Consider the following 14,220-nt stretch of genomic DNA (forward strand, 5'->3'; position numbering starts at 1 on the left):
CTAATTGCTAAGGATCAGTGCTAACAGAGGGCTGTCACACCATGGAGGTGGCATTGTATAATGGGTCCCCACAAGTCTGGGGGAGGGCAAAATCTTCAACAAGTATAGTACAGAACTCTCTGCCTCTGAGCACTCATTACTAGTCAAGCTCAATTATACTGTGCAGTCCTCCAGTGAGAAATTACAGTTTTTAAAAGTTCCCATCCCCAACACCCTTTAAAAATCAATAGTTTGAAATTAACTTAAAACTCAGCAACATCTTTACTTTAAATACCTAAATCAGGAAATAAAGTGACAGGTGCTTTGTTCAGAGAAAGAGAGCATCACATTAAGAGTTCTAACATCACAAGTTTTAGAAATGTTTAAAAGGGGTGCTGGCTCAGTTGGTGGAGCATGTGACTCTCTTGATATCAGGGTTGTGAGTTCAAGCCCCACGCTGGGTGTAGAGATTACCTAAAAATAAAATCTTTAAAAAACAAAAGAAAGAAATGTTTAAAAGCCTAGACAAGAATTACTAGATAATGCTGACAACTTGGTAAACGAAAAGTGATCTAACAGAGAAACTATGGTCTGGCACTAGCACCTCAATGTCCTGGCGGCTTTAGAAGTTTTAAGCTAGACACTAACCTGAATCAGTCTGAAGGTCTACTTATAATACTGCAGGTCTTTACCCAGCGCAGAGGTTTCTTCCTTTTAAAAATCTTTCCTGAGTTGGTTAACATGATACTTGAATACATTCTTTAAAGTAATAATAAATATTTGTATTAAATTCTTTATTATGGATTTCATCTCCTAAGGATAACATTCACTAGTACTTTAAAAGAAGCAGATAAATTATTGGTCTTATTCATACATGGATTATACAGCATTTGTGACTTGTAAACATGCTTTCCAAACATTGTCTTGAATGTTACAATGAAAATATATTTTATATTTATATTTTTATGCAAATAAAAACCCTAACAACATTAAACTAGAAAATGTTTATTCACAGTATTACTGACCCTAAGTGATAAGCCCACCTTACAATAATACAAAGTTTCAAATTAAATACACAGTCTTTATGGTAAGTAAAGAAAACCAATTTTTGAAATAAGAAAAACCAGATCACTTTTTTCCTTCAGTCCTATTTAAGATAAAATTAGTCTCTCTTTATTCTTTAAAAACTTCCACATCACAGAACAGATATGGGTGCCTTAATTAAAACACACAAAATAAAACATAAAACTATAAGAGACAGGACAAAGCTTAAAAAAAGATAACTTAGTTAAAATGCACTTCCATAAAAATATTTGTATTTACTTTTCTAGAAGCTATCTAGGTCAGTCATTTTATGCAAGAGCTGCAAACCTATACCACATCAAGTTCTACTTTTCTTTAAATTTAATTGTAAATCTATGTGAAATAAAGTCTGAAAAACTCTTATCCACCTTTTTAGTGCAAAAGCATGAGTCTGAGTAAAATTTAAACCAAATAGATTTTTAAGTTATGTATACCTTTAGCCCAACACATTGGAAATGGACTACAGCCGCTCTTCTCCATACAGACGGCACCTGCTGGTCTCAGGGCCTCTCGGCCCGCCAGTTCCAGCAACATACACTCAGGCCTCTCAAGATCAGGCCAGGCGTCCGCGCACCAAGTCCCCGTTCATCGCTCCCACAGGGTTCGCTTCGATCCACAGCCACACTAAGTTTCCCCTGTGCGCTCCTTCTGTCAGAGCTTGAAGCAAAATTTGGGAGGTGCTCCTTCTGTAATATTTTCCAGCAGCTCGCAGAATGCCTCTCAGTTACAGAATCTTCTCCTGCTTCCGCAATCTGAAACACAGACCATCCTGGCTAGATTGAGCTCCTGAGCAGAATGAAACCAGCTAGTAATGTGACCCCACCGGCCTGGGTGCCTAGATTCATTCAGGGAAGGAAAGAGGGAGGGAGGGGAAAGAGGCCAGCAGCCAGGACCTGATTAATATGCTAATCCCGCCCTTCTGCTCAATTCATCTGGCAGGCTTCTGCTCACAAAACCAACAGGCGATTCTAAAATTGAGTAAGTACGCTGCAAATCAAGTCTGACCCAGATCATGTCTGTAGATGGCTCCTCCAACTATTTTTGTTTTCAAAGTCATGCCTCGGGCCTATTACCAGCCTAATTCTGACCTTAAGCCTTAAGGTAACCGCCTTGATGAAAAGTAAATAATATTGGGGGAAAAAAGCTTGATCAACATTAAGAAGTCTGTAAAGACTATGTCTACAGGAACCCAGATATTTCAAAGGTAAAAAATCTTTTTCAGATTGACTTACTTTTTCAAAGTAAGTTTGCAAATTTATAAAACTATTTAGAAAACACATAAAAACAAGAGTTTGAAGTTGCAAGATTCTATTAAAATTAGCTTAGGGAATACTGAGGAATCCGAGATACCCGATTTCTTAATTTGAAAACACAAGTGAGTACTAAACCTATACTGAAGGACAGAAAAAACACTCTAACAATCTGTAGTAGTAACTTTTTAAAAAAATGCAGAGCTAGTTACACTTTTTCCATTCAAACCGAGAGACAGTCACTGTCATCTCTAAAATTTAGCTATTTAAACACTTCCACTTTGGCAGTAAGACAGTAAGAAACTGGGCTCCTACAGCCTCTGTTGTCTGAGTACACGGAATACGCATTCAAGCTCTACCCAGTTCAGCTATCCTATTACGTGGGTAATTCTGTTAGTAGTAAATCCCATACACTAAGAAAAAAATCAAGTCCTCTACTTAACTGTGAACATGACCAAGACTTTATGAATTCACTAACTTGTGAAAACAAGAGCTGAAAAAGGCTAGGGGAACAAGAGGCCTATCTGTGTCCCGTGATGCCCCAGGACAGCTAGTTTCATTTCTGATACACTACTCTCGATGATGGCTTTGTCTCCAGACATTACATTCAGCCTCCTAATAGCAGTCAGAGCTCGAATAACCTCTTGGATGCCCCTGGTGAAAACGTATCATTCACCAGAGTGAACTCTGACCCCAGACAACACTGGGAAGAAAAGAGGCTCCAGAAAAACACAGGCGAGCAAGCTAGGAAAGAAACAGAAGAAACAATCAGATAGATCACCATTACTGAGGACCCTCAGGACAAAAAGGCCATCTTAGGAGAAATCCAAGCACATCCCATAAGCAAGTCCGGTGTCTGACACAGGCCCCTGAGAACGGCTTGCAGTTTAATTTGAACCTTCAAATAATAGATGTATCAACAACACAAGCAAACAATGAGTCTCTCTTGGAACTTAGGACTCTAAAGTTAAAAAACAGAAGCTACCTTTACTAGCTGCCAACAATATTCTACATACCAAATATTGATCACACCCAATTTTCACATCTTCTAAGCAAAAACACTGCTGTCACATCTTTTAAAGATGCATTAAAGATGGAGTCAAATATCTAGGAAGTGACACTGCTTCACTGAGCCCACCTGTCACCCAAGAAGCCAGGGGTCTTCACGTATACACACACACCCAGAAAGGGTTTTTCAGCCGGACTGAATAGATGTCCCAGCACCACCTGCACAGAAGAGAGAGGGGCTGGTGCAAGCAAGTGGTGGCAGTGCCTGGAGCCTCCACTCAGTAGAGGAGGGGAGGAGAGGACAGAGTCAAGTCTCTAACTGCAGAGTAACCAGTGGGTGGCAGCTTTCTCTCCCACCCCACCAAGCTTTCAATATCCAAGTATCACTTCCTCATGTGCAAAGTCCTGACAGTAGAAAAGATGACAAGATCCAAGAAGCAAAGACCCCTCCAGGCCACCAAGCAGAACCCCACTGGAAGCAGCAGCCACACAAGAGCCGAGAAGCAATAAGGCTGCTGAGAAGAACAGACAGGCAGAAGAGGAAGGGTCTGTGCCAAGCAAAGGAAAAGCTACTGTGCTCAGCACTCTCAAAGAGAAAAACCATCACCCTTCACTCTTGACACAACCCCAACAAAGCAGTTCATTCCCCGCAAGTACCAAAGAGGAGTTTGCAGTTCAGGTGGTGGGGCACAGGCCTAAGGTCAAACCGCTGAGAGATTACACGAGGACTAGCCACTCTGGACAGCATCACTCCGTTTTCTTCCAGCTAAACAGGAAAAACCAATTATGCTCTTAGATTCCCAATTCCTGAAAAGAGCAGGAAAGGCCTACAGTTAATGGTGGGGCAAGTGAAAAGATGAGCAGTCCCTTTATGTGCTCTGAATAAGAAACTCTACAAGCTAACATAAAGGCTGTCATTCATTAAAAAGTTCTATGGTCTCTTTAGAAAATTCTATAGGATCAGTAATAATTAAGAGCAATCCAGGGAAGTCCTATTTCACAGGTAAACTCCTAATTAAAATTTACAAGAAAGATGCTACTATTTTCCTGGACCTCAATCCACAGCCATCCTGGACTCCGGTCTGTCTCTTTCCTCAAAGCAATCCATTAGCAAAACCCAACATCCTTGCCTTTAAAATAAATCCGGACGGTGTAGGTGCCCCCACCGGCCCCGCCACCCTATGCTCTGTTCCCAACCAGCAGCCACACCAGCCCTTTCATGATGCCAATCACACCATTTCACTCCTCTGCTAAAGCTCACCACAGTTCCCCAACTCTGCCAGGACCAGTGCTTAGGTACTCAGCCCGGTCCGTGAGGTCCTGTGCATGTGGCTCCCCTCCCACCTACACCCTCTGTCTCACCGTGGCCTGGCTCCAGTTTCCTGGGCTTCAACACACTGACCTCCCTGCTGTCCTCTGCCCACACCAGGCCTGTCCCATGCCCTTTCCCTGCTTCACTTCCCATGGCACTTACACCTTCTCAATACCACGTGACTGACTTACACAGTATGTTTATTGTCAGGCTGCCCCCACCACAATCTAATCACCATGGTAGGAAGGAATCTGGTCTATTTTACATATATCATCTTACAGGCCTTATTATTGAAGTGGTAAGAGGTACAGGCCACATTCTGCACATCCAGAGTGTACAACCTACAGGTAACAAGGAGATGGCAGAGGGAATTTCTATTCTCTTTTAGAGGCCACGACCACAGAAAGGGCATCGAGATGTTCTAGATGTCAGGACTTGGCGCTAAGCTCACTGATGGCATGGCCTGCCTCAATCTCAGGCACTGCTTTACCTCTGAAACTCCACTCAGCACAGGGGCCTGATTAAGTATTCACTGAATACGTGAAGTAAACTATATGAATATATAGTTTCAAGACATATAAAAAGAATATTAAAAAATGGAGAAAGAAAAACTGACATAAAATCTAGGAAACCCATGTGGACTGCCTCTCCCCATCCCACGTGAAAAATAAGTCACACAATTGTATTCTGGTACTCCTATGAGTACCATTACAAATTTCTATAGAACAAAAATGAAAATATTGTGTGAGACTAGAAAGAAGTCCTTAGAAGTCTAGCAAACAAGGTGATGAGCAGGATCAGGAAGCAGAAAAGGGAATTCCAAAACCCTTCATATACTGTGCAGCTAATACAACTTCCCTAAAGAAACCTGGCTGTAGGTGAGAAAGTCACTGGAAAGGACTACAAAGAAAGAAGCCAAATATAAATGTCACCAAAGCAGATCACACAAATGCAAGTCTGATTCTCACACTTCTAATACAGCTATACAGTTTTATTCGTTGGCCTTAAGTAATACTTAAGGGCAGTACTTAGAAGAATAAAAGCCATGGTAAATGCTGTCAAGTCAGTTAACAGGAAGAATGTGAAAGAAAACCGTAACTCATATTATACATACAGAATTCAAAATTTACCTCTCTTACTTCTTTTATGTTTGTGTTAATCAAGAATTACAGATTTAAATAAAATCAACACTGTTATACTACAGTGGCTCCAATTAGCAGCTGGTCATTACAACATACCCTAACTTCCAAAAGCTGGGTATCCTAAATTTAATTCTATTAAGACTCACAGAATTATCACTTCTATGTGCCTCACTGTTTCCACCAGAAAACAGAAATAACTTTTCTAAAAATCTTAATCTATCAACATAAATTAAGACTTGATAAAGACAAAAGAAATGTAGTGATAAGGATAGAATCATGTTCTGAAGACAAATAAATAATAGGTCTCAAAATACAACATACTCCAAAAGGTGATGGTATTACTTGCTGTCCTTGCAAAGTGTCTAACAATTACTATACCTCCTCCTTCTGTTACTCTGAAGGAACTCTGGGGAAGCTGAGGAAGGCACTACATTTGCATCTGGAAAGATACACAGGAGCCCCAATACTGTGAGACAAGGAAAGACTCATTTCACCATCCTGAATTTGTCTGTTCATCTGTCCAAGGACAATGGCAATACCTATCACCTGAGTACTGCCTACATGCCAGTCATCAAGTAGCGTAACAGCAATACGAGTAACAATGAGACTATGATACCGATATAATGGGGATACTAAGTCAGCGCTCACTCTGTGCCAAGCCCCATCCTAAATACTTTAAAAATATGGACTCAGGTATTAATAAATAACTTCATGAGGTAGATTCTATGACCCCCGTGTAACAGGTGACAAACAGAAACATGGAGAGCTGAGCAACTTGTCTGAGTTCACAGACCTCCTGCATAGCAAAGCTGGACATCACACTTGGGCAGTCAGACTCCAGAGTGTGCTCCTTCATTAACTACTGTAGAACTTCACCTATTTTCTTTTTCCTTTTTTTTTTAAGATTTTTTTTTAATTTATTCATGAGAGACAGAGAGAGAGGCAGAGACATAGGTAGAGGGAGAAGCAGACCTCCCCCACAGGGAGCCTAATGTGGATTCAATCTCAGGACCCCAGGATCACAACCTGAGCTGAAGGTACATGCTCAACCTCTGAGCCAACCAGGTGCCCCTTCACCCACTTTCTCAATCAATAATTCCAAAGACCAACAACTTCACAAGCCACACGTGACAAAAAGGCACACTGAGGAACCGAGAAATGAAGCAACATGCTTGATGTCACAGCTAACTGGTCAGTGGCAGAACTGGCACCAGCACTGGGACACCTGCCAGTGCACACACCCTAGCCACCACCTGTAATGACACCACCTCCGGAGGCTGCAAAGGTTTCCAGAGAACCCGGAAACAGGCCTCACTCAGCCTACAAAGGCCTATAAAGGATGCCTAAACCACACAAAGAATATGAGACAGACAGGCTGCTCTCATCCCCATACAACACTCTGATTCACCAAATTCTGTGGCTCCCATGACAGTCCTCTGGAGTCTGTGATCCCGACCCCAGCCGTGGATGGATAACTAGCCATCAGTGTACCTGCTGGACATGTAGGTGGGACTGGGAAGATGCATCACAATCACCAAGTAATAAACATAACAATGAATTAAGCATGAAATCTATAAAATACAAGATGTATAAAATAGAGAAACCGCAACTCTAAAGAGGCAGAAAACTGTGAACTTATCCTCAATTCAGTTAATACTCAACTGGAGTATTTTCACCACACAGACATTTCACATGTATTTTGCCACAGAGGAGATGAAAGCTAAATTATCTAGGTTTAGAAACTATTGGGAGGGGACGGTTTGATGGCTCAGTGGTTGAGCATCTGCCTTTGGCTCAAGTCATGATCCCAGCTTCCTGGGATCAAGTCCCACATCAGGGAGCCTGCCTCTCCCTCTGCCTGTGTCTCTGCTTCTCTCTCTTTGTCTCTCATGAATGAATGAATGAATGAATGAATGAATGAATAAATAAAATCAAGAAAGGAAGAAAGGAAGGGAGGGAGGGAGGGAGGGAGGGAGGGAGGGAGGGAGGGAGGGAGGAAGGAAGGGAGAGAGAGAGAGAGAGAGAGAGAGAGAGAGAGAGAGAAAGAAACAGTGGGAGGTTACTTGCCATCAAATTTAAAAGAGGAAAAAAAAGGCTCCTGAAATCTGAAAGAAGATGTCACTTGAGTTTTCCAAATATACTAGTAGAGGCATGGTAACACAGAACTTGGGCAAAAAAATCACCAAAATTGTCAACCCAACCATATGTATTATAAAACAGAGTGGGTTTTTTTGGGCTTATATTAACCAAATAACAAATATCAAAAGATAATCAAGTAGTTATTCATTTTAATGTTAACACCAATCGAATAAACTTTCCAACTTCTATTTTATTGAACATGCATATATACAGCCAACTTACTTTTATCATTTTGTCATCATAGACTCTTTTCACTGGGGAAATCTAGTTTACCTACAGTGTGATCATTCACTTGATGGATCGAGCAGCAAAGTGCTCTGTTTGAAGGACTGCGGCAGAGAGAACCTGCTGTGGCTCAAGGGCAGTCAGGCTGTGCAGTGACACCCACACAGCTACACGGGAAGGCCCAAGGGCAGCACTGGGCCCTGCTGGCAAATGGGTCCCTTCTACCACATACATTGTCCATTTTCAGAAGTATCAGCAGCATCGTACGTGTCCGGTCCTTCCTCTAGCCGTACGCTAAGTAGAGCCCTGAAGAAGATGGTTTCTCTTCTCAAACAGCTTACACAATGGTGGGTTTTCTTTGTCAATGGCCCTCTTCTATGCTTTTGGTTTTGTCACACTGGTATCAGCAGATATTATTCCGATTTAGCCTTTAATTTATAGAGTTATTTTTCCAATTCTCTCTAAAACTTTTTATCATCAAAAAATGTTAAAAACTAACCCCACACCTATCAGGATGATTACCTTTTTTTTTTTTTTTTTAATGAGAAACAGGAAATAACAAGTGTTGGCCAGGATGTCAAGAAGCTGGAACCCTTGTGCACCATGAGTGGGAATGTAAAATGGTGTGACCCATGGTGCTATCACCTCAGGGAACAATGGGGAAAGGGGTGCCTGGGTGGCTCAGTCAGTTAATCAGCTGCCTTTGGCTCAGGTCATGATCCTGGGGTCTTGGAATCAACTCCCACATCGGGCTCCCTGCTCCTCGGGGAGGCTGCTTCTCTCTCTCTCTCTCTCTCTCTCTCTCTCTCTCTCTCTCTGTCCTCTCCCACTCGGTCATGAATAAATAAAATCTGAAAGGAAGGAAGGAAGGAAACAAACAATGGGGACAGAGTTTCAGATGCACAAGATTAAAAAGTTCTAGAGTTCTGTTTCCCAATAACATGAATAAATGTAACGCTGCTGAACTGTACACTTAAAAATGGTTAAAATGATCAAATATGTGTTTTTTATCACAATAAAAAATGTTTAAAGAATGTTAAAACCACTTTAAAGGAGTGTCTCTCATTTATTTTACAACAAACATGAATATAATCGTGTCTACTTTTGTAGATGAGGAAAAACCCTCTACATGTTAAGAACAAGAGGTGGGAAAGGGCAAAGACAATCACCAATCCTTGAGTGAGGGCATGATCTAGTCCAATACTTCAAGGGAGCTTCATGTGGCTTTTTTAAAAAGTTAACCCCATCATGACCTCTGAGATCATCACCAACACATTGTGAAGACTGATAAAAGGAGCCCTCACTTAGAATGGAGTCTGCAGGCCAGCAGGGGTGCCCTCAGCCCTACCTCTCCTCCTCAACTGCAGGCCCAACAACGGAGAGATGCACCCCACAGGCAAATAAGTTAGTGCTATACTACCCCGCAGAGGGAAGGATCCTCTTCCCTCCCAACTACCCCCTTTCCTCTATAAAAGAGCAGTCCTCTCCTTTGTTCTGTCTACAGTTCTATCCTAGCTTGCTTGCCAGGGTTTCTAATTTTTTGCTGTTACTGAATAAACTCATTTTTGCTGATAAAATAACTAGCAGTTTTATTTTTAAGGTTAGCAAAACTATTTTCAAGAAAGAGAGAGCTGAGACTGAGAGTAAAGGACTTGGGGTTACGATAGGACTTTGTAAAAAGCCTCATGAGACTACAAAGCTCAAATCAATTCATCTTTCCACCACCCTCAGCCTGAGAGCCTGATGCCATCCACCCAAGCTTACTGTCAAGTATTCCCTGAATCCCCACCTGGCCACATACTAGATATATGACCCTGGGCACTTTTTAAAAAACTTCTCTGTAGAACTTGGTTTTTCCATCAGTTAAAGTTCAAAACAGCACTCACTTTCCACAGTTGTCATGAGAATTAAGTATTATAAGTATAAAGGGCTTTGAGAGTACAGCATGACTAGTGCACTATTCTGCATCTCCTGTTCACTGTTCACTCCAATTCACTATTGATACCGTGAATTAAGCACTGGGGATCTGCAAAAATAGGGACAGAGTTCTGGCCCCTAAGGAGTTCAGAGCCCACGAAAAGACAAGCACTTAAGTCACTGCACCCACAAGTCCAGCTCCTGCCAGACTGGCATAAGAAACCTCTAATAATCCCCTTGAAGGTTTAAGGCAGTTTGAGGCCTACATGAGTCATAAGTTTATTACAATACTGAAAAACCAGGAATGGCCTACATGTTAGTAGAAGAGAAATGAGCAAATAAAGTCTGGGAAAAGGTATTTGCCAAAAATTTTTCACTGACAATGGAAAACACTCATTAGTGATAAAAGCCCACATAGTATAAAAGAATAATGTTAACTCCCATTCCTAAAATGCAAAGATTTTCACAATCTATACATTTTATATATATATATATATATATATATATATATATATATATATATATATATATATCTCAAAGGGTTTTTTGAGAGGACACAAGAGCACTTACGAGCTGGGAGGTGGAAGGCAGAGGAAGAGAGAATCCCAAGCAGGCTCTATGATCAGAGTGGAGCCCTATGCAGGGCTCCATCTCATGGCCCTGAGATCATGACCAAAATCAAGAGTCAGATGCTTAAATGAGCCACCCAGGCACCCCAAGATATATATTTTTAAAAATAAAAAAAGTATAGAAGATTATGTAGACTGTGGTATTTCATTGCAAAGGAAAAATACATGCACATATGTGCTTCCTGGTATATGCACATATCACCCACAGACATTTACAGAATTATGAACAATGACTCTTCCCTACAGAGAATTCAGCAGGAAGAAAATCAGGTTACAGAGGGGAGGTTCAGGATCCCCTGCCCACCAATTTGAATTTTGTGCCATGTGTATTTCTGTTCAAAATAATAAGCACACATAAAAAGTAACTATTTTAAAGAAACAGTATCTAGTGAAGTCCCCAATATTTCCCAAGAAAGCAATCCTAAGTAACACATGCATCAAATAACAAATCAAAAAAGCAATGAGAAAATGTTCAGAACACAGTGATAATAAAACTAGAACATCAAAATCTTTAAGAACACAGCTGAGAGTGTTTACAGGGACATTTCAAATTTCAAGTGCTTATATTTAAAAGGTAAAAACATCAATTGTCTATGTTTTTAACCTTAAGAAAATAATAAAAATAAGAGGAAATTAAACTCTACACAGAAATAAAGACAGAATAAGGAGCAATGCTGCACATTAGCACACAAGGCTACTAAAGGAAAATGAGTAATACTGACCCTAACTTTATTTAAAATTTTGGTATCTTCTTCATTGTGGATTTTTTTTTGCATTAATGTTTAAAACAAAACAAAGAAAACACTGCATCAAGCTATTACTTGATTACTGAGGTTTTCAGTGGCCCCACCAATGCCTCACCAAAATCCTGGCCCTCCCCACATTCCACTCTCTCCCAGGGGTTCCATCCACCTCAACCCCAAGGCTCCCCACACCCAGGCCTTATCCCCTAGTTTGTAAAACTAGAAACATTTCTGCCCAAAGCATGTTAAATACAATCACTCAATTTTAGAAGTTCTCTTCTGAGGACAAAAAGGATATTTAATGCTTCTTTTTCAAGGACCAGAACCACAGTAATTCCTGTCAGAGCCTTATCTGTCTTACTTGAAAGAGTTACAATGAATTTTTTCCAATGGACCAGCAAACTCCTTGATTTATAAATGTCTGAATTTAAATAAAGGAGGCAAGCCCTAAAAATCTGTTAGCAAAATAAATACTTGATTCTGGATATCGCCGTGTCCTATGACGTGGCAAAAATCATACATTCTTTCCTTCTTACTCTAGTCCAAAGGGCCTGACAGCAGCAACACCTCAACTCCACAAGCCACACAAACCTCGGCGGGACAAGACCATTTGTAAATGGCTGACTTATTTATTAACAGATTCCTCCTTCCCTCTTCTTTTAAACCAAGAAATTAATCTCTAAACCAAAATGAAAAAAAAGAGAGGTGAGATTTCTGAATCCAGGAAGAATGCAACACCTGGCAGCAGGAACCTGTGAAAAGCACAGAAACACACTCATCAGAGAGCCGCTGAGGCAGTGGGAACGGGAGAAGCTGTGAGAGCTTCGAAGGATGAAGAGCCCAGAAGCTGGGCTGGGCTTGCACGGCTGCTTTCATCTTTGCCATCTATTTGTCAATTCGGGGGATGAGACAGAGGCTGGGAACCCAGGCTCTGCACACACACAGAACACACACAGCGGCCACAGCAACAAGACAAGGCTTGGCAGGCTGGGCACCTAGAGGCAAACACAGCATATTTACTGCCATGCATCATCCACAATAAAAAGCAACGGTGCCGACACCTGCCACAACATGGATGGGACCCTGAGCGAGATGCTGGATACAAGAGACCACGTACTGCATGTATGATTCCAATTATATGCAATGTGCACAACAGGCAAATCTGTAAGTCAGATCAGTGGCTGCCTGGGGCTGGGAATAACAAGGAATTGACTACCAATGGGTGTGGGGCTTGTGTGGGGATAAGGAGTTGATTTTCAATTTCTTGTCATTTTAAACAAGGCCGGATCAAAGAATTATTAGACATCATTTATTTTCCACAGCAGTTACAGTTCCTTTAGAATGTACTGGTACTTCTTCTTCTTCATTGACTTCCTAGAGACTTATTTCCAGATACCAGCTGGTAGCTTTTATTTGTTAAATACATCCCAAATTATATAAAAGGATATATTCCTTTTTTCACTTTAGCTGGTGTGAGTCTGCCATTCGCACCTCAAAACTGCAATGATAAAATTCACCTAAGAACTTAGTGAGCACCTTTTATATGCCAGGCACTGTTCAGATACCATGAATACCTTAGTGTATGTACAAAGATAGAGATATACACCAGGACACACTGGTAAGTACTTAACAACTGGATCTGCGGGGAGTGAATGGAGAAGCCCTGATTTGTGGCATCTGCTGATTTCTATGGTATAAATACACCCATGGTATTTGGTTTCAAGCTACCAATATTCAACCACCCGCCACTAACTCTCTATCTCCCTCTCTCACACAGACACAAACACAATTTTTTTCTGCCCTCATGTAGTTTACATTCTATCAGGGTAGACAATAATAAAATCATAAATAACTAAATTATACAGTATGTTGTCAAGCAATTTGTTATTTTAAAAATTACTAAAAAAAATAAATAAAAATAAAAATTACTAAGTTTAGCAGGGTAGGAGGGATAAGAAGTATGCACATAGGGAAATGCAGGTACCAGCATTAAATAAAGTGGTCAAAAATAAATAAATAAATAAATAAAGTGGTCAAGGTGAGCCACACTGAGAAATGTACACACAAAGACATTAGAATATGGAAATTCAAAAGCACACTTTTTTTTAATTTACAAGAAAATCACATGTTCTCTTTGGGGCTTAGCCATTTTTTAAAAAGTATGTTGTGAAAAGCATCCATGCTGTGGTATGGAGCTTCCTAGTACTTCATCATATGAATGTACCACAATTCTCTATTCGTTCTATGCTCAAATGGCAGGCTATTTCCAGTTTGAGGCTATTACAAATCACTCATTTCCTGGTACACATGTGCATACATTTCTGCTGTGTATCCACCTGAAATGGAACCACTAGGTCAAGGTGCATGTTCCACTTTAGTAAGTGCTGCCAACTACTATCCAAAGTGGATACTCCCACCAGTTGTTTTGTGAGCTCCCAATACTCCCTCACCTACAAAAACAAAAGTGAAATAAGCCTAACCTTCAAAGTGTTGGTATAACTTCAGAGAGGAGCTGTAACTGGACTGCACATACCAAGTGTGATACGACCTATGGAATACAAGAGCTATAAGGAAACCTAACACTGTTTTTAATAATAATATAAATGAAACCAAGATAAAGCAGAGAAGCCATGTCCTAATGTGTTCACAGGTCTTGGCACCATTATTCTGAAATGACACACAAGTTTCGCACACACGAATGACAAAGCAATGACATGAACAGGCTAGTGTTAAGAATCAAGACTGTAAGCAAAAGAGAAATGAGATACATAAAATCAAAAAAATAAACCATTT

The 14,220-nt window shown here is 40.7% G+C and overlaps 1 protein-coding gene across 5 annotated transcripts in view; it reads right to left on the bottom strand.

The window, feature by feature from the left end:
• PTK2 (protein tyrosine kinase 2) overlaps positions 1 to 14,220 on the bottom strand; it is a 271,928-nt gene that overhangs the window by 214,294 nt on the left and 43,414 nt on the right. For 3 of the 5 annotated variants that reach the window (XM_055314394.1, XM_055314392.1, XM_055314393.1), the window contains exon 3: positions 1,497 to 1,814. The exons of the other annotated variants lie outside the window; for them this stretch is intronic. In XM_055314394.1, the coding sequence (XP_055170369.1) occupies positions 1,497 to 1,596 (100 nt within the window). In that variant the 5' untranslated portion in view covers positions 1,597 to 1,814. The remainder of the gene's footprint in view (positions 1 to 1,496; positions 1,815 to 14,220) is intronic. 5 annotated transcript variants of the gene reach the window in all.

Source organism: Nyctereutes procyonoides, unplaced genomic scaffold (assembly GCF_905146905.1).
Source record: "Nyctereutes procyonoides isolate TBG_1078 unplaced genomic scaffold, NYPRO_anot_genome, whole genome shotgun sequence".
NCBI classification, from domain to species: domain Eukaryota; kingdom Metazoa; phylum Chordata; class Mammalia; order Carnivora; family Canidae; genus Nyctereutes; species Nyctereutes procyonoides.